We start from the raw sequence: 20,022 nt of genomic DNA on the forward strand, positions 1-20,022 counted from the left end.
TGAACGTCAGTCTTCCAGAGCGCGTATTGTCTCTGTGGTTTCCCTCTTCACTCCCTTCATGGTGCATTTGATAAACAGAAGTTCTTAATTTTAACACAGTCTAAGTTACTAACTTTTTCTGTTATGGTCAGCGCATTTTAAAATCTTCCTACTCCCACTATAAAGTCCCATGTTCTAAAAACTGTTGTTGGACCTTTCGTATTGAGATCTGTAAACCATCTGGGATTCATTTTTGTCCACGGTACGAGGTAAGGGTCAAGACACGTTTTTTATTTATATGGGATCAAGCGGTCAAGTTTTGATTGAAAAGACCACTCCCTCCTCTGCATCTGCTCTGTTGCCCGTGTCATAAATCAGATGACCGTGAACGCGTGCGTCTCTTCCTGTGTTCCATTCCCCCTCTTTGCCAGTTCCACGGCATCTTAATTATTAAAGCTTCATGATGGGTCTTGATATCTGGCAGCCTAACAGCTCTGGCCTTGTTCTTCTTCAGGATTGTCTTGGCTGTTCTCGGATTTTATCGAACCTATAAACTAATCTAAGGAGAACTGACATCTTTACAATACTGAGTCTTTGAATTTGTGAACCTAGACCACTTAAGTCCTTTACTGTTTTCAATAACGTTTTATAGTTTTTAGAGCAGAGATCTATCTTTTGGTTAGATTTATTTCTAGGTGTGGATGTTGATGTTCTCATTATCTTTTTCTGTTTTCTGTTTGTTCTTTGCTAGTTTATGTATATTGGGCTTGTGTATTTATATATCCAGCAGCTTTGCTAAAGTCACTATCAGTTGAAATGGTTCGTTCTTTCTCTTGGATTTTCTTGAAGTAAAGTTTTTATGTTTACATCAACATTTCAGGCTGTAAATTTACAACAATCTAGAAGAACCTCCAGAAAACAATGGTTGAGATAATTTATGAAGAGCCCATCTTTAGTTAAATCGTCATGAATGAGACTGATGATGTGTCAGGTAATCTGCATGAACCTGACTTTTTAGGGTGATTTTGTAAATTAAATAAACTGATGGCTCGTTTCCTTACATCGACTTATCTTCCCTATGAAGGAATGAGCATTCATCGAGGTGCTATGTGTGAAAATGCAAGTTTGTGGGCAAATTTAAGGCAGTGGCATAAAAACACGAAGTCTGTGGTGACTTAGAGGAGGACGTGAGCGGCTGAAGTGGGATCGGCAGTGTCCACCTGCCCGCTAATTTAGCGTGTGTTTAGTACCAGCTGCGTGCCAGGCTCCATGACCTGTGCATCTCTTTCGTGCCTGTCTCAGGTGAGGACTTTGTGGAGACTGTGCAGGATGTCCACACAGTCCTCTTCTTCACTCGCATACGTTACAACGATAAATCACTTGTGTTTCACTTCAAAGTGAAAGGATTCACCCTTCCCCTCAGAAACTGAAAAGAACTCGGTAAGGGAGGAAAACCATGTGGTAAGGATGGTCTCCAGCCGCTAAGTAACGAGGCGTCGCTGGAGCACCCATCCCGTGGGACTGTCGCATGACGAGTGCGAGTCATACTTGTAATTTAAAATTTCCTAGCGGCCGTGTGAAGAAGTCAAAAGAAACATGAAATTTTTGATTTTATATCTTTCTTCACACTGAGTCTTTGCAGTCTGGTGTGTGTCTTGCAGTCAGCACACGTCTGCTTAGAAGTCTCGTTTCAGGGGTTCAGTAGCGACATGTGACTAGAGGGCAGCTCGGGAGATTTCCTCCCAGATTCCGTTATGAACAGTGCTCCTCATGATAAACTAAAATTGTACTTGTGAAAATAAAATCTAATGTTTTCTTCTTATATGCTTTATTAAATGTCGACCTGCTTCAATCAAGGTTTTCTATTCAATAGCCTAGATCATTGTACATAATTCTAGAAATGTAAATTTGCATCTACCGTGGGCATTTTTTTAGCTTGCGTTTCAGCCTTAAAGATTAAAACAGCATCAAAGTATTTTGAAAACTTGGCCTTGTAGTTACTGACTTTAAAAAATAAATTGATTACATAGGACAAAAGTGGCTGTTTTTCATAGCTTTTTCAAGCATGATTGATTGTTTTATCAATTTTAAAATCCGTTCGCATAAAAAATATTTTGGAAGGTGATGAGTTCATTTATTATTAGTGTCACCAAAAAAACCATGTTGTCTCAAATTTGTCATAGTCTTGTTTCTTAAGAAAAAGGCCTCACTTTTGGTGCCTTCACTGATTGTTTGTACATTTGATGGTCTAAATGATTTCCGATATTTTTTGCATAACAGTTATGATCTAGATTGTCAAGTAAAAGTTTTTAAAATATTTGATTTGCGTTTTTAAATATCTTTACATATATATTTTTTAATCCCCACCCCCACAGGTATATAAAATACTAGTAAAGAAAACTCCAGAAGAAAGCTGGGTCGTGTTCAGAAGATACACTGACTTCGCTCGGCTTAATGAGAAAGTAAGTACTAATAAATCGAAAAGTGATCTTCTAATTTTGAATCGGTACCTGTTCCTGACAGTTCTGTTATATTTGTGTTTTTTCTTCCTTGTTAATTATTTGAGTAAAGTCCAGTTTTTGCTAGTTCCTAAGAAAATTCACCGTTTCATTTTAATAGTCCCATCTCTACACAGAACTTTCTTTTTTTTTTTTGAAAACAAATTATCTTTAGTGTAAAAGTATGAAAACCTTAAAATTATTAATACAAATATAACTAAAACGTGTCTGTGTATCATCTGGTGATTTGGGCGGGCTGAGGTCCCCGCGTCTCTGCTGGTATCAGCCAGGGACTCTTCTGAGCTCAGGGGGGCTGCTCTCCAGCCCGTGCATGGGGCCCCTCCGTCTTCTAAGCCAGCAGCTGCGGGTCGGGTCCTTCTCGTGCTGTGACTCTCTCTGAGTTTCTCTTCTGCCACCAGCCACAAAGAAAGTCCTGCTTTAAAGTGCTTATGTGATAAGATTAGGCCCACACAGATAACCTCTCTACCTTAAAATCAACTGAACAGCAACCCTAATTACATCTGCAGAATCCCTTTTGCTGTGTAAGGTAAGGACATCACAGCAGCAATACCAGGGCAAAGGCCTTGGGCTGTCTACAACTCGGCCTGCTGCACGTGTGAAACGAAGGGTCATAGTAAACCTCAGTGAGTGAGGAACCCTTAAAAATAAGTAGCAAAAACGTAAACCCAAAAGGAAAAAGTACAGCGAATGGTATGGAAAAGGTAATCCACGGAAGAAATATAAATGACCAGTACATTTGAGAAATATTTAATATCACAAGTACTTTAAGAAACAAAAATTAAGAAACTATTTTCACCCGTCCAGTTGACAGGCGTATTAATTATTGGAAATATGGCTCTTCCTGGAGGACACTCTTGAGTGCTGCAATTCTGACACAATAATCACATTTCTGGGATTTATCTTCTATATAAGAAATCATGGATATAGGCAAGATTTAGCTCAAAAAATACTTATCAGGGTGCTTTAGTGTCCTTTCTTTGTGTTTTAGTTTGTTTTTAATAGTTAAAAATTAGAGCCAACAATAGGGAATTGACAGTCGCAGTGAGAATGCGGTAGAGAGAGAGGGGCCGAGTGTCCACGGAGCTGGAGGGAGACGGGGTGGCAGGTGGGGGCCGTTGGAAACCACGAGAAGTAACGCTTTTCCCCAGAGAAGCAAGTTGTGCACGGTGCTTCCAAAGGGCCCAGTAATCTGACCTTGGACCAGAAATTGCTCCCTAATTCTGACAGGTGCTGAGCAGAGGAACCTTCACTGGTCCTGTTCGCTCCCATCTGCCCGCCCCTCGCCCCCTTCCTGGACCACTCAGAGCCGAAGTCCGTGCGCTCTTAGCATGCTCGGTGGTGTGACTTGGCAGCTGCCTCGCTGCCAGAAAGCTTCTGCCATTTTGAAAACCTCAGTTTGAGTGAAAAGGTAAACTGTAAAATGCTAAAAACTTTTATCCTTTATTAAGGTGTGTATTGTAAAGATAACTTTTCATAGTACGCCAAAATACTGAAAGTATTATTTCTGATGTATTTCTACCATTACATATGAATTTTATTTACTATTCCTGCATTCTTATGTTACAGTAATAAATTAAGAAACTATAATTCTCCTCTGTTTTTTTTAACGATTAAATAAACCAGAAGATTGAAGTAACTCATGAAGTTACCTGATACTTAAGTGGAATTCTTACCTTTCCTATGCAATTGTTATAATATTTTTGCTCGTGAAGACTAATTTCTGACAATTTAAATTTAAAGCTGCTTGATCCTTTATGACTTACTATTTTTCTTTCGGGGGCTCAACTGTTAGTGTCTATTTCCTTTTATCTCCTTGGATTCATCTTTATTGCTAAAATGTTCATCTTAGACAAGCTGAGACTTAGAGATCACTTATGTTTTTAAAAAAGATGTTAGTAAGAGTTTAATTTAAATCTAGTAAATATCTCCTTGCTACTCCACGTTGGGCACTGGACATTGATAAGTGTCTGTGTCAGTCTTCGAGGTACCAGAGACAGCTTGACCTATCACTTGCTTTTCCTGGCAAGAACCAAAACTGTGAAACACCAGAAGCACGTGGGCTAAATTGTACTATAAAACCGGTCACGAGGCATCTATGAAATGAATAGTTCGGAGTTCAGCGTTGTGTTAGGAACTTGGGGTTATATGGAAACCGTATAGATGTGCATCCCCCACTTATCTATAGTAGTGAGAACAAAATAACCAATTGACAATATGAAAATTATTGAACGGAGTTAAATAACGCTGGTTAGAGAGAGATTGTCTGCAGAACCCTAGTCTTTTTTTCTTCCCCTTTTCTTAACTCTCCTGGATTGTAACCTGACTGCAGCTTCCCCCCGAGCTGGAGAGCCTCTCCCGAGGGTATCAGAGGCTCGTTCCTCAGCAAGCTGGGGACACTCGGGGCTCCTCCGGGTTGAGGCCTCTGGCAGGTGTGCAGGGCGGCTGGGGAATGAGTAGCTTGCAGAAATATGACAATAAGAAATGGGGTTTTCTCTCTATCCGACTTAGAAGCTCGCTATTTTCTACCTTCAGGTTGCAGAAGCAGGTCAAAGCAGAACATTTCTGGGAGGTAGAGTGGCTTCCCTCAGCCGCGTCTAGGCAGCAGAGCGTAGTGAGTGGCCAGAACCATCAACTCATGGTCAGGACGAGCCAAGTGCGCGTGAACATCTGGGCCGGGCTCAGTCCCCACGTTCAGGAGCTCAGTGGCAGCCCTCACCGCGCCCACCCCTGGGGTCGCGCTGTCCTCAGCTGCCCTGAGCTCCCCGACCTCGCCACGTGGCTCGGAAGGGACACCCCAGGGCTGCCTTTCTCCCGGCTGGGAATAATTTTATTCTTCAGAGTTTCGAAGACATTAAGCTGTTGCCATCTTGCTCTTAGTGCTGAACGTTGCTGTTGAGGGGTCCAGAGTCGTCTTCCTCCTGACCGTTGTGCATCTCCTGTTTATTCTTTAAACGTCTGCTGGGTCTTCTCTGCACGGTTCATCTGAAATTTCACAGCGCCTTTTTGCGGGTCTCTTCTATTCTCTGGGATGCTCAGTGGGCTTATGGTTGTTTCGTAGCACTGAAATTTGAAGTAACTTGTTGCAGAGTGTCTAAAAGGCTGTCTACTTACAGCTTAGAAGATGGGAAAAGTCTTCTCTCAAAAAGTGAAATTTCAGCCAAACATGCAAAATGGATCATAAACCAAAATGTAAAAGCTGAAACTGTAAACATCCAGGAAAAAAACATCAGTATCTTTGCGGCCTTGGAATGAACAAAGATTTCTTAAATAGGATCTAAAAATTCATAGACAACAATGAACGAATTTAAAACATATGCTCTGTTAAAACTTAAAATGAAAATTCAGGTCACAGTCGGGAGAAAGTATTTGTCATGTGCATATCTGACAGAGGACATATCCAGAATATGTAAAGAGTTCTTGCAACTAAATAAAAAGACAACCCAGTTTTTTTAAGTGGAGTCAGAAGATTTGAATAGATTATTCACCAAAGAAGAGATGCAGATCCAAGCAAGCACATGAGAACGTATTTCATACTATCTGTCAACAGAGAAGTGCACACTAAAGCCCCAGTGGACACCGTTACACAGCCACCAGAGTGAGGGCCCTCAAGAGGAGGGACAGCGCCGAGGGCTGACAGGACATGGAGCAGCTGTCGCTCCTCCGCGAGAAATCAGCTGCAAGAAATCAAGCAGGAAAACCATCAAGGGGCGAGAAGCTAGCTAAATTCAGTTCTTTTATTTTAAGCTTATTTCTATTTCTTGGATAATTTCACAGAGTCGACAGGATGGATTTTGTAGAGTTGATATAATTCAGTTGAACATCAGATATTCTGTTTTCTTCTTTTTCAGTTAAAAGAGATGTTTCCAGGCTTTCGGTTATCACTGCCACCAAAACGCTGGTTTAAAGATAATTACAACGCCGACTTTTTAGAAGATAGACAATTAGGATTGCAAGCATTTCTTCAGAACTTAGTAGCTCACAAGGACATCGCTCACTGGTACGTAATGAATTGGAATAAGAGGTTATTAATGCTGAAGCACCTCATTTAAACCAAGGAATAGATCTAGGACCGTAGTTATTCAAGGTGAACAAAACCATAGGATAAGCGTATACTCACTTGTCCCCTCTGACAAGACACTCCATCGAATTGTCTTACTTTTTTTCAGTAAGGACTTTATTTGGTGTTCGATGTATATTAACACTTTTTAAAAGTCAGCAGCCTACGGCCACTCCACCCTGAACACGCCGATCCCGTCTGATCTTGGAAGCTAAGCAGGGTGGGGCCTGGTTAGTACTTGGATGGGAGACCATCTAGGAAGACCAGGTTCTGTAAGTGTAAAAACAAATAAATAAATAAATGAAATGAAATAAATAAATAAAAGGTCAGCGAAGTTAAAAATTCTGTGTACCCTACTCAGACCACCCAAACTACTGTAAACTTGATTTTAGAATTAAAATTTTAGCCATCATTTAAGCAAAGTGGTCCCCATATTAGACTTTTGATTAATATGACACTATATAATTTTTATGGGAATCTTTATAGCTTTTCAGAGTAATACAAAAATATGAAAATTTTGAAGTTCGGTTAACTTATGTAGAAGGTAAAAACCATTAAAAAGAGAGAAAGGATCTATATAGGGTTTTTGCTTCTGAATATTTAAGAAAACTGCTTTATGATAATATCAGGTGAGTATCTACTTTTAGAACTTACATCATCAGATAAATCAGAACTATTTTTGGAGAAAGTACAAGTATGTGCAAGGCAGTCGTAGCATGTCACATAGATACTTATGTCTGGAACTGTCTTTAGCAGTTTTTCACATAAAGACGGAAAACAATACAAAAACCATCCATTTTCACTCTTTCTACGCTTTTTCTCCATCCTTTACGTATGTCCGGTGCCGCATATGACACCATACTGCACATGGGCATCTCGCCGCTCACGTCTGCTGAGCGCGAGGCCGCTTGGGGCCTGTGCCCGCCGCCCCAGCCCCGCGGAAGGACCACAGGCCGCCCCTTCTCGGCTCCACATCCACACGCGCACGCCCGCGCACACCCGCACCTCTCCACGCAGACCCGGAACGGTCCCTGCAGACGTTTCTGCCGCGCGTTCGGCAGCAGCATCCTCCCAGAACCCGGGAGCCCGGCGACACCGCCCTCACCCCCTCACCCCCGCCTTGGCGTTTGAAACTCCAAGGGGACACTTTGCTTAAATGATGGCTAAAATTTTAATACTGAAATCAGGTTTACAGTGGTTTGGGCGGTCTGAGTAGGGTACACAGAATTTTTACCTGCTTCTCGCCATCCCTGCCCCCGCCGCCCGGTCGGAGCCGCCGTCCTCCCGGGATCGCTGTGGAAGCGCCGCGGCCCGACTTCCTGTCCACCCGCCTTCCCGTGGCCGCCTGTGATGCGGTCGAGTCGTCCCGGTCCCCACCTGCCCGCCATCCTTGTGACTTCATGTTCTGTCATTCCTGCCCGCCCCGTTCTCTGTACATCAGTACTGGTCACCTTGCTCCTTTGTCCCCTGGGGCCTTCAAACGTGCTGTTCCCGGGGAAGGCCACGTCCCACCCTCCTGCCCACCCAGGCCTGGCCCGCAGCCCTCCTGTCCACCCCTCGCACCTCCAGCATCTTTGCTCCCTGCCATAAGTGCCTCCCTGACCACCTGCAGGCGCCTTCTGCCCACGCCAAGCTCTTGGGCTAAGTTTCCACTCTAAACCAAAGGTACAAACAGACGCACGAAGTCCCTGACCCGCTTTCCTTCCCTAGCTGCAGCGTCCCGGTACTTGGCGTCGTCCGCGAATGTGGCAATGTTACTGAGGGGTGGGGGGTCTGGGGACGTAGGTGTAAGATAGTGACGTCTCACGTCGGGTCGTCACACGCGGCACTGAGAAAGACCCTTCCCCAAGCGTCTCGGGACTGTCCTCTTCAGACTTAAGAGCCACTATCTCAACGTTTCATCCAGACTTTTGGCTTCTCAGTCTCAAGACTAGTTTCTCTCCTGTGGCTCGTTTTTTGCCGGACAGTTGCTTCTCGGGTATAAATACTGGGTGGATGGAGAGTGGCAGAGCCAGGCTGAGGGGACTGCGTGTGGCGCCTGCGCTCCTCTGGGCCGTCAGACCAGCGGCAGGGTGACCGTGGTCAGAGGGGCGTGGCCGGCCAGGGGGACAGTCCAAGCGAACCAAAATGTGGAAGCATTTCCAGGTAGGAAAAGGCACGTGATTATACGCAGTAGAGATGGAAGAGGTGGCTGTGCCGCTCACACTCTGTCACCTTGGACGAGTCATTTCGCCTGTGCACACTTTGATGTCGTCTGGAAGTGCTCAGGTGATGCCCGTGCTCGCCTCTCGCGATTGCTGAGAGAAGTAAAGCAGGGCATGTGACAGCCGTCTGTGCAGCGCACTCGACAGTGCTGGAAACGCCGAGTGCGCGAGGTCCCGCGTGTTAGCCGCAGCGCACAGCGCACGTGTGCGCCGGCCCCGCCCGTGCACCCCAGGCGTGAACGGTTGTCGCTGTCAGCTGACCTCAGCGGCGCCGTGGGCCACGTGGGCTTTGCCTGCCCGGCACACTGTGGCTGGAGAGGGAACGCGTTCACAGATTCTCGTGTGAAAGAAGACTTAGATGTCTCCAGAACACCCCAAAAAGCAGAACTGAGGCTCATGAACAGAGAGGAGAGGCTTCCGGGGGAAAAGCCCAGCTCCGAGAAGGAAGCACCGCTCAGCTGTTCAAACAGGATGGCTTCAGAGGTGGAACTTCCCGTGTGGGGAGGTGTGTAGGTATTTTCTCGGCCGAGCGTGGAAAGGGCGTAAAAAGCACTCGGCGGCTGGGCCCCTGGACCACGTGCAGATCCCTCACCCCGCTCCCCGTGCCGAGATCGCCGGCCCTCGCTCTGCTTCCTCGCTGGCGTTGTGTCGTCCAGAGGGCGTCGTCCAGAGCTTGGCTGCTCTCTGGGCTCTCAGGTCTTGCTTTCTCGACGGCACTTCCCCACGTAATTTGTATTGTTTGGGAAGGATTTCGCTAAAAACCCGGTTTTCTCGTCATGACCGTCTCCTGTCATCGTCGCCCTGTCTGGCACAGTCTGAACCCTAAATCCCCACCCCCTTTTGAGCATAATAGGTTGACATCTCCTTTAGGTCACTTTTCTGTCCTTTGACACCTACAAAAATTCAAGTCTCCACGCTTGTGTTTTACCACGGACATAGAGTCAGTTCTCTCTCCGTCCAAAATGCCTTTAGGGAACGAAGTATTTTTATAACGAGGGAGTTCGCCGTTCTGCCTTCTGAACCTATTCCTGGTCATTGCAAAGTGGAGGCCTAACGGTACCATATTATTTTGGAATTTATGGTAATTTAGAAATGGCATGGTCAGAATTTTTTCTCTTGAACTCTAGGAAAAATATTTAAGTAGCTGAATATAATAAATATGATCGCAAGAAAAATCTTTAACTTGTTTTAGAGTAAATACTCTTCATTTACTTTAGCTGCATCTCCTAGAGAATAAACAAATGGAGTATAAGTTAGAAATAGTGTTTCTTCATAACAAGACCATGACTTTAGACTAATTCAAACTATTATTCGTTTGAAAGGGATAAAGTATCATTCACCATTTACATTGGTCTCTACTGTTATTCTCAATTATGTTTTATATCCTGTAGTTTTTATATAACATAAATTCACCATCTCTATTTATGTTCATAAGATCTTAGAAAATAGTTTAAAATCTTTGTATCTTCTATACATTTTATGTTTATATTTGGTAATTTGTATAAAACCGCGTAAGCCAACTCGTCCATTTTGGTATATCAGCAACCAACTTGCTTTAAATACTGTGTAGATTCAAAGTAACTTTTGCGTTTTGCTATCTTCTGTAAACTTATTTGTACCGTGGCTAATTTTTTTTTCCTTTGGAAAGCCTGGCAGTGCGAGAATTCCTTTGTCTGGACGACCCACCAGGCCCGTTCGATAGCCTGGAGGAGAGCAGGGTGAGTGCCGCGCTGCGTTTCACGGGAAAAAGGGAAGAAGGAAGAACTGAGGACAATGACCGCCTTGTCCCTTGAATGGAACAGCAAACAGCAAAACGTTATCACCTCAGACCAGGGTAGTTATGCACGGAAAACTTCTCATGTTCCAGTCAAAGGTTCCTTTCAGGGAAGCGCATGAACCTCGTTCAGTGAAGAAATGAAAATCCCTACATGTCGTATAGTCGGCGAAGTCCTTAAATTAAACCCTGCATTTTTTTCTCTTTATTTTTATTGTTTTAAAAAATACATTATTTGGAAATTAATTTTACTACATTTAACAGTACTATTTGTATGTTGAGTTTTCTTCCATCTAATTATCAAAGTCAAGAATTTACAGGTAAAATCAAATTTAAAACTTATTTTCAGAGGTAGAAGTTATGTCTCGTTATCAGTTCAGCGCACGCTTGATGCTACTCAGATTACACTAATTGACGCGTTAAAGTGGCCTGTTTCTCGAAGCACTTGGCTAGATTCAAAAACAGATTTGGTAATAATAGATTAGCTAGGATTTTTTGTAAATTTTCCCCCAAAATGTTAACCGTGTTTAAATGGAACGGATTTAATTGGTAGGTGTTTAATGTTTTCAATTAAACTGAGTCATTTCTTTGCATGAGAATGAACACTTAACTTTTTAAAAACAGCTTTATTGATGTAAAATTTTCATCCATAAATTTTGCTATTTGCTGTTCCGTTGTAAATATACAATTTAATAATTTTTAGTAAATTTATAGAGCTGTGCCACCGTCAACCTTAATCTAGTTTTAGAAATTCCCATCACCTCAAAAAAAAAAATTCCTACAAGCCATTCCCAGCCCAGACCACTGCTGGTCTGCTTTCAGTCTCTACAAATTTGCCTTTTCTGACTGCTTCCTGTGATGATGCAGTATACATACACATCTGCATGTGTATATGTATAAAGTCAGGATCCGGTTCCATAGTCTCATTTATACAGTATGTCTAACGTGGACAGACTTTGCATATATGAAAACATGATCTTTGCACGCGGTTTCTTTCACTTAGCATGATGTTTTTGAGTCATCCGTTTCGTAGCCTCTATCAACATTTCATTACTTTTTATTACTGGGTGGTTTTCCGTCACAGACACATACCACGTTTAGTTGACCCAGTCGCCAGTGGAGAGACTGGATTGTTTGCAGTTTTGTGCTCTTGTAAATAATGCTGTTTTGAGCCGTCGTGCAGAAGGCTTTGTGTGGCCGAGTGTCTTCGTTTCTCTGGGTCGATTCGTAGGGATAGAATATTTGGTTATGTGACAAAGTACGTTTAACTTTTTTAAGAAACTTACAAACTTTTCTAAAGTGGCTACACCATTTTACATTCCACCAGCAGTGCGTGAAACTTCCAGTTTCCTCCAGGTCCTCACAAACATTTTTTTCTTTCTGTTTTTCTAGGCTTTAAAAATTAGGGAGATTTTACACTTAAAATGTACCTCCCAGCTCCTCTCAAAGGGTGTCTCCCTCCCCGTGGGCTACAGTTGGCTGGAGATGAGCTCAGTCAGGCCTCAGAGCGGGGCAGGCGATCTGCAGGGCCTCCACTGCGATTGCCCCACGCCCGGCCGACACCTATGGTGCCGCAGGCAGTGGGCGGTGGGTGTGGAGTGAGGCGTGGGCGACGCAGGGCACCGATCTGGGAACACGCTGTTACCTGTCTATCTGGGGACAGCCGTTCCGCGGGTGTGCCATGCTGTCTCATCACAGTTTTAATCTGCATTTTCCTAACGATTTTTTTATGTTGATCACTTGTTCGTGCGCTCTTTAGTCATTCATATGTTCTCTTTGATAAATTGTCTGTTTAAGCCTTTTGCCCATTTTTTTAGTTGGGCTGTTTGTCTTACTGAGTTGTAGTTCTGTATTTTGGATACAAGTCCTTTATCAGGGAACGTGATTCATAAATATCTTTTCCTAGTCTGAACATGTCTTTTCATTTCCTTAATGGTCTTTTGAAGTGCTGATGTTTTTAATTTTAATGAAGTTCATTTTATCACTTTTTATGGCTTATGCTTTTGGCGTCGTATCATGAGAACTCTTTCTGTAGTATAGGGTCACAAAGGTTTTCTCCTACATTCTTTGCTAGAAGTTTTATAGTTTTAGCTCCTACATTTAGGTCTCTGATCCATCCAGAGCTAATACTTTTCGTAAGACGGGAGGTAAGAGCCTTCAGTTCCTGTAGGGATCTAATTGTGCCCGTTCCCTTTATTGAATTGTATTGACACTTTTATCAGAAATCAAATGAACATGAAAGGAAAGGCTCGTTTCTGGACTTTTAATTTCCTGCCCTTGAGCTCGGCAGCACGTAGGGCCCGTTCTCTGCCGCTCTCCTGTCTCCGTGGTGTGTCTTGCGGCCTCTGCTCGCAGTCCGTCTGTCTTTCAGTCTGAGGTCTGCCTCCTGTACGTGGCACGTAGTTAACTGGGCCTTGCTCTGTCGTCTGTTCAGTCTGACACATCTGCCTCTCTCGTCTGCCATTTTGCAATTGGTTTTCTATCTGTCACGTCCGCTTTGGTCTTCCCCCTTAGCTGCCCGCGATCGTGAGAAATACGCATGCTAGTATGCCGTTTTGATTCCTCTGTGGAAATGCTGACTTTGTCTTAGTGATTTTTAGTGGTTGCATATTAACATTCTACGTCAGAATAATACTTAATCCGGTGGATTATACACGCGGCCCCAGTGTGTCCCCCTGCCCTCCCCTTCCCGCACTGCTGTTCTGCACCGGTGTCTGTCATCACAGTGCAGCGCAATGACTGCTTCTGAAGAAGGGAAGAAATGACGAGAAGCACTCGCTGCATCCGTTGCATGCGTCCACGCACTTCCTGTTTCCGGCCTCGGTCCGGCTTGCTTTGGAGGCGTGGTCTTGACGGCTTTGCCTGTCAGCGCTCTGTGTCCCGCTCTGTCTTCTCCGTCGTTCCTGGCGACGTCCGCCTCCGGTGACAGCGTTGCTGCCGTGTGTGGGGTCAGCCATGTGGCCCTCGCTGCTCTGACTGTCCACAGTCTGATGGCAGCGCTGAGGTCTCTCTGCGTTCGTGGTAGTTTGGCTCACCGCACTTCCCCGATCTGGCGGGTCATGCTCCGCCAGCAGCCCTGGAAGGTTCGTGGTCATTATCTGCTCACATAATTTTTCAGTCCTCTGCTGTCACCGGCGCGTCTCCTGGGAGTCCCGTTACCTGAGTTTGTACACTCTCTTGCTCCACGTTTCTCTGAAGGAGCTGCTCATTTTTTCCTCCGTTCTTCAGATTAGACGGTTTCCGCGTTGATCTGTCTCTAAGCTCACTGATTCATTTTTCTGTCGCCTCAAGTCTGCTGTTATTTTTCTCTTACCTTCTTGTTAATTGTTCGTTTCAGTTATCGTACTTTCCAAATCCAGAATTCCTATTTGCTCTTTTTTTTTTGGTCATTCTGTTTCTCTTTATTGAGATTCTCTATTTGTTGAGTCCACACTGTGTTAATTACTGTGGCTTTAGAGTCTTTGCACCTGGCCGGGTAGGGTTCCCGTCTTTATTCTTCAGATCGGCTCTTTGCTCTTCCTTATGAATTTTAGAATCAACTTGTGAGTTTTATGAAAAATCCTGTTGGCATTTTGTTTGGAATTATAATACATTTACTGGTTAATTTTGAATAGCACCATTTTTACAGTATTGAAACTTACTGTCAATAGATTATTGCTTACTTAGGCCTTTTTTTAAAGTCTTTCAGTAAGTGTTTAAATTTTTTTCCTTAAACTTCTAAGGAAAGCTGTAGGATTTATTCTTAGGTTTTTATATCATAATTGGTATTTTTATTATATTCTAATTTATTGATTTTTATCATCGATTTTGTGTATTTATTTTGTATGTCACATCCTTAGTGAAATTTCTCATTGGTTTGTGGATTTTGGACTTCTTATTTACTATTTCTACTTACTCTTACTGAGCCAATTCAAATGGAATCAATAGCCGCAGTTTTTTTTAAAAAGCAGAACCATTTAGGACTGGGCAAAAATAAACTGCGGGGAACAGGCACAGAACGAGTCATTGGCCACTTTTGTCCATTCCGCACTAGCGGACCCTTCACATCCTCGTTTCAGACACACCAGGGGACAAAGAGCCAAGCCAGCAGAGACCCGGAAGGGCAGAGAACACGCTGCTCGCCTGGCAGACGTGTATCTCGATCATCCCTGCTCCTTGAGTCTTTAGTGTCACTCTTCAGAAAGATTCTGCATACGCAGTTAATTTTATTCTTTTTCCATGTATGATTTTTGTTTGTTTGTGTTTAAGGCTTTCTGTGAAACTTTAGAAGAGACGAACTACCGTTTGCAGAAAGAGTTGCTTGAAAAGCAAAAGGAGTTGGAATCCCTGAGGAAAGTGCTCAGTGAGAAGCAGCTTCACATAGACACACTGGAGAGCAGGCTCAGGTGTGTTGTGATACTTGCATTCTCGTCTGACGAATTCCGCTCTAATGCTCTGAGCTAACTGCCCTCTGTATTTTAATATGATTCAGGATATTTCTAATTCCTAAAGTCATAGACTCTTGCCGTGCTTCCTTGTAGATTGAGAAGGTTGTCTTTTGATTATTTATTTAGGAGACCATTTGAAGGGTGGAAAAGATCAGGAAAATAAGCTTCTATCTGTTCGACAAGATAAACGTTATTCATCTCAACCTATTTAAGTGGTATCTCTATTTCTAGGCATTTATGCTAAATTTTCACAGTAAAATTCTAGCGTGCCTTCTCATCAGCCTGTGTGCAACTGATGATGCTAAGATCGTTGTACACTGATCATAAGTGCTAATGTCTCTGCCGACGCTCGGAGCCAGCGTCTTTCAGCTGTGCGGCTGCGTGAAGCCTTAACAGCCGAGGACCGCTCACACTGCATGTGTGCTCAGGGGTAAAGAGACACGTGTTTTATGCAAGAAGACAGTTGAAAGGAGACGTCCTGTGATTTACTTTTAGAGCATTGTGTTCAGAAGCGGAAGAGTCGCTGTGCTTGTCAGGGACAGAAGGCGAACGGGTCCGAAAGGCGAAGTCCTCTGCACTTGACCTTGATCGAGAAGTCTTGGATGGAGAATCTAGGTGCGTGATATTTAGTTTACTGTAGCCTCATCATCTGAGTAATTGCAGGGAAATTGTTAAAATATCCTATAGAATATGTCTAATGACTTCACTTTTTATTATATCGTGGATCTGCTCAGCGATCCTAGGCCGTCCTAAAAACGAGTCTTTGGTATCCAAGCTGTAAGTTTTCTTATTACTGATTTTGAAGCTATGTCTGAATTAACTGGGCTGTGACTCAGCTAATTAATTTTGTAAATTAGGACAAATTATTTTCATCTCCCACAACGTCACTCTTTTTTCCAAAATGTGGGACACTCTAATAGCAACCACCTTGCCCACATAATAGGAACGATGAAAAATGGTATTTTTGAAAGCACAGACTTTTTATTGCATATAAATCCAAATTAATTACTAATACTTTAGTAATTGTGGTTAAGCTGTAATTATGAAAACAAATTTGATGTTGGTAAAGGTAATTACAGACCAGGTTTTTATTGGTAAATGGTAGTTGCGAGAGCTGAAAGAATTAAAAATATATCTCCAAAAGTGCTATCTGGCAATGCCACGCTAAAAGTACTAAAGTTCTGATTGAATATTTAAATATTTTCCATTAAGTATTCAAATGTTCTTTACATAAAGCGAGATTTTTAAAGGCGACAGCACACATCCAGTCTTGACACTGACGCGTTCCTCTGTTTTCGCAGCGCTCATGACAAGTCACGCCTAAGCCTTAGCGAACCCGAAACCTCCGTGTCGGAGATAGAGGTAGCAGAGGTGGCATATAACGCCGAGGAAGACAGCACCTCCTAAGCCGGTCCCTGCGTCTCTACGTTTCAGCTGTTTTGAGTAGAATGTCAGATCTTTAAAAAGAAAAAAAGACAAGCATTACAGAAAACAGCAAGAAGGCACATGTAGAGAGTTTACGTTGAAGCAGAGTTTTTTAAGTTATTGGCATAGGAAATATAGTCACCGCTGCTTTAAATTGTCTTTTATTCAACCTTCGTATTTAATACACTAGAAAAAATCCTAACTAGTGTTCTGTTATCAGGAATCACATCCTTGAATCCTGCGCATAAATTATTTCGGTGTTTTGCCAACACATTGCTCTAAACTAATGTGCGTTTAAATTACCAGTTATGTTAGTCAAATGGAAATTAATTGCATGTTGCTGCCTGGTTGATATATACTTCTTTGTATCTCTGACATGATATATTGTCGCTAATGGTTTAAATCAGTGCTAAAGATTGGATTGAGTTTAAATATTGACGTGTTTACCATCTCTAAATAAAAATTGCTTATTTGGAATGGTACTGCTATTTAAAAGAAGACAACTTTCTCGTACCAAAGGAACACTCTTTGAAAGAGCTGTGTTAACATAGCTCAATGATAAAATAGTCTTGATTTTGAAACGTAGTTTGTTAACATTGAAATACTGTAAGTGTCCCTGTTTATTATGTTATACTTGTTTATTTTCCACATTATCTTAAATCTCTACCTATAGAATCAGTGAGTTTGCCTCTCTCAGAACACTACCTCTTTTCGCTAATCAAGGCATACTCTTGAAAATATATTATAGATTCTAAGCAAATAGTTATACAAAAAATAAAAATAAAAAGCCATATAAACTACAGAGTTTCTAACTATGTTGACTCCTGGCATTGCATTTTTATTTCTGTATGTGTAAATATGTTACTATAATATATTCTGGATGATTTTCTTTTTAATATATTTAGCCAAGTGATGCACTTTATGGTAATTAAAATTTTGCGTGCCAACTCTAATTGGTGAATTTCTTGAGTAACTGGAGTTAGGAAAAATAATTATGTAGTGCCTTGACTGTGTCACTTTTTACAGAAGTCTTCCAGGGTCTGTGAGTCCACTTTATGAAAAAGTGTTTATTTCAGCTTTGTATATAGTTGTCAAAAGCGCCTCATTTCATCTTTATGTTATGAAGCTCCTCATTTATTTTCTGTTTCTACTGTTTCGCATCTCGTTGTTGATAAGCACTGTAATCATACTAGCATTTTGAAATGCCAGCTGGTGTGTTGTACTCCATATACTTTCTAAAAAACTGGCTGCAGAAATAGAGTAACAAGCTCCATTTTTTTTTTCTTCGCTGTCTAAAAGTTTGCCAGGATCTTGATGTACAAATTACAATGCGGTTATTTAAGATTCTGCTGACATAGAGTAACAGACCTTTGTTGTAAAAAGGAGGCTGCTTTTCACCAAAGTACCAGAAATGTTAAAGGTCTTCATCAAAATGCACAGGTATGCTCAGTCTTGGACCATTTCCACAAAGTGTATTAGAAATATAGTATCCTGGGAGATGGAAAGAATATAACAAACTTGTGTACTTGTTTATTTCAAAATATTATTCTAGACTTAAAAAAGGTTTTAAAAGAACAATCGATTAATGTTAATAATATTTTAATTTTAATAATGAAATATTAATATTAAAATTAATGTAGTGTAATAAAACAAGATTATGCTAAATTCTAGATGTTACAGTGCTTTTAAAGTGAGCCCTACACTTGGAAAATCTGGCCTTTCACAAGATTGTACGTAACCTTTTGGACGGTTGAAGAAAAACTTGTAAATTAGGTAAACCACTATTATTTATATTAGAATTTACTTTGTTACTTTTATAATGCATTTATTCCCAGTATTATATTCATTTAATAAATTATTTTTTCAGTACAACAGTAGCTGTGTTGTTCAAATGTCGGATACCAGTTTCTACATTCTCCCTATCCCTTACGATTATTATGTTTTAGTGATAGTTAGAGCTTCATTTCACAGATGTGGAATGAGGTTTTAAGTTTATATTACAGATCGCTTTAAGTGTTTGTAAATAAGAGCAATGCACTTTAAATGTAACCAATATTAATTAAAAAACATAACTGAAACAAAATCTTTTGGGGTAATCTTTTAAAAATTATGTATAGGTAGCACAGCCATAAAACTTAGCTTTTTGAAATGTGTTTTGTCTGTCTGCTATCCTGACATTAGCCATTTAAAGCACACTTATTTGGAAAACCACATCCGTCACGTAAATCACCTGTGTGTCCTACTTCAGCTGTCTGTGACATCACAAGGCAACGGTGGCCTTAAATCTGAGAATAATTTGTCTGGTTTTGAAATGGATTTTGTAATTTATAGGAATAAGGGAGTTTAGGGTATGCTAAAAATAAGTGTATACTCCCAATTAGGAAGTAGAAGAATCTAAATTTTACACTCCAGATTTTCAAAGAGCTATGTATTTGGTCCAGATTTGGGCTGTTCATACACTTACCTTTCCTGCACATTCTTTCTATGCTGTTGGCTTCTATTAGCAAAAACAAGCAACAAATCTTGTATTTTCAACACATACTGTTAAGGCCGATGTCCGTTTAATCGCACAGTGTACGCTTTATGAAGACTCATAGGAGAAAATTCTCTTAGGTCTTAGTACTTCTGAAGTACTGAGAAGCACTTGTCCACCTAAACAATTGGGTTTTTTTTTTTTTTCTATCAAAGACTATGTCTTTCCTTTCTTTGTATTATTTTGGGGCAGTTCTAAGCCAAAGGGTAAGTTCACCTGGACCCTGCCGAAGGAACTTTATGGAACCTTACGAGTTACAGTGCCACGTAGGAAACTTGAGTTTTTCTCATATTCCCTTAATTCCAATTTTCTTCCCTATTTAAGCTCCTCTATTAGAACATGCATTTTTCTGATGAAGCCTCAGATTCGAATGCTCTTTCAAACTGCACGAGGCAGGAGGTCGCCGTGGCCTGCCCTCAGCGCTGCGCCGTGAGGGGCGCGGGTGCGTACACAGGGCCAAGTCGTTCTTTGAAACGCCTTCAGGTAGGACGCGGACGCCCGGCGCACATGTGGCGCCGCCGGCTGGCCAGCTGTGGGCGCTTCTGCAGCACTGCGACCTCGGATTAGGACGGACTCCGCGTGCCACTTCCTTGGACTCAGCGCCAGGAACGCGCAGGGCATCACGTGCACGGGGACCGATCGCGCAGCCCCGGCGACCTCGGGACGCGGGCGTCCCGCCGGGACGGGCGGATGCGCGTGGACTCGACGTGCCTCGTGTGACGTTGACGCCTGAGCTGGCTGCACTCAGAGCGGGGTTAGTGTCACATGGTGGCTCACGGCGGCCTTTGCTCAAGCAGTGGACTCGGGGGGACGAAGCCCGAACCGGGGGACCCTCTCGAGTGAGCTCGCGCGCGCGTCCAGCCTTCCGGTCCTGCCTGCAAACAACGGGAGCTGGCGGGCCCCTCGGACGCCAGACGACGACCCCCCGCACGGGGCAGGGGCCGCGCCCAAACCCCGGGGTCAGGGGTCGACAGCACTTGGCAGCGGCTCCTGCGCAGCACCCCAGCTGGCGTCGGCACGAGCTGTCGCCTGCCTGCGTCGGGGCGCCCTCGGGGCGCCGGGGTGTCCGTCGAGTGGGCCTTGTTGTGGGGAGCGTCGTAGGCG

The 20,022-nt window shown here is 42.8% G+C and overlaps 1 protein-coding gene and 1 pseudogene across 1 annotated transcript in view; both read left to right on the forward strand.

Annotated features, from left to right (window-relative positions):
* The window catches only part of SNX16 (sorting nexin 16), a gene marked incomplete at its 5' end in the record, with an annotated part of 21,005 nt that extends 2,537 nt beyond the window's left edge, over positions 1-18,468 (forward strand). Inside the window, 6 exons of the mRNA XM_023538021.1 lie at positions 2,355-2,441; positions 6,347-6,495; positions 10,408-10,477; positions 14,782-14,918; positions 15,456-15,575; positions 16,262-18,468. Of these exons, the coding sequence (XP_023393789.1) occupies positions 2,355-2,441; positions 6,347-6,495; positions 10,408-10,477; positions 14,782-14,918; positions 15,456-15,575; positions 16,262-16,367 (669 nt within the window). The remainder of the gene's footprint in view (positions 1-2,354; positions 2,442-6,346; positions 6,496-10,407; positions 10,478-14,781; positions 14,919-15,455; positions 15,576-16,261) is intronic.
* LOC111747083 lies at positions 6,717-6,834 on the forward strand (annotated as a pseudogene).
* Positions 18,469-20,022: the final 1,554 nt, after the last annotated feature.

This window comes from Pteropus vampyrus, unplaced genomic scaffold (assembly GCF_000151845.1).
Source record: "Pteropus vampyrus isolate Shadow unplaced genomic scaffold, Pvam_2.0 Scaffold209, whole genome shotgun sequence".
Lineage (NCBI taxonomy): Eukaryota > Metazoa > Chordata > Mammalia > Chiroptera > Pteropodidae > Pteropus > Pteropus vampyrus.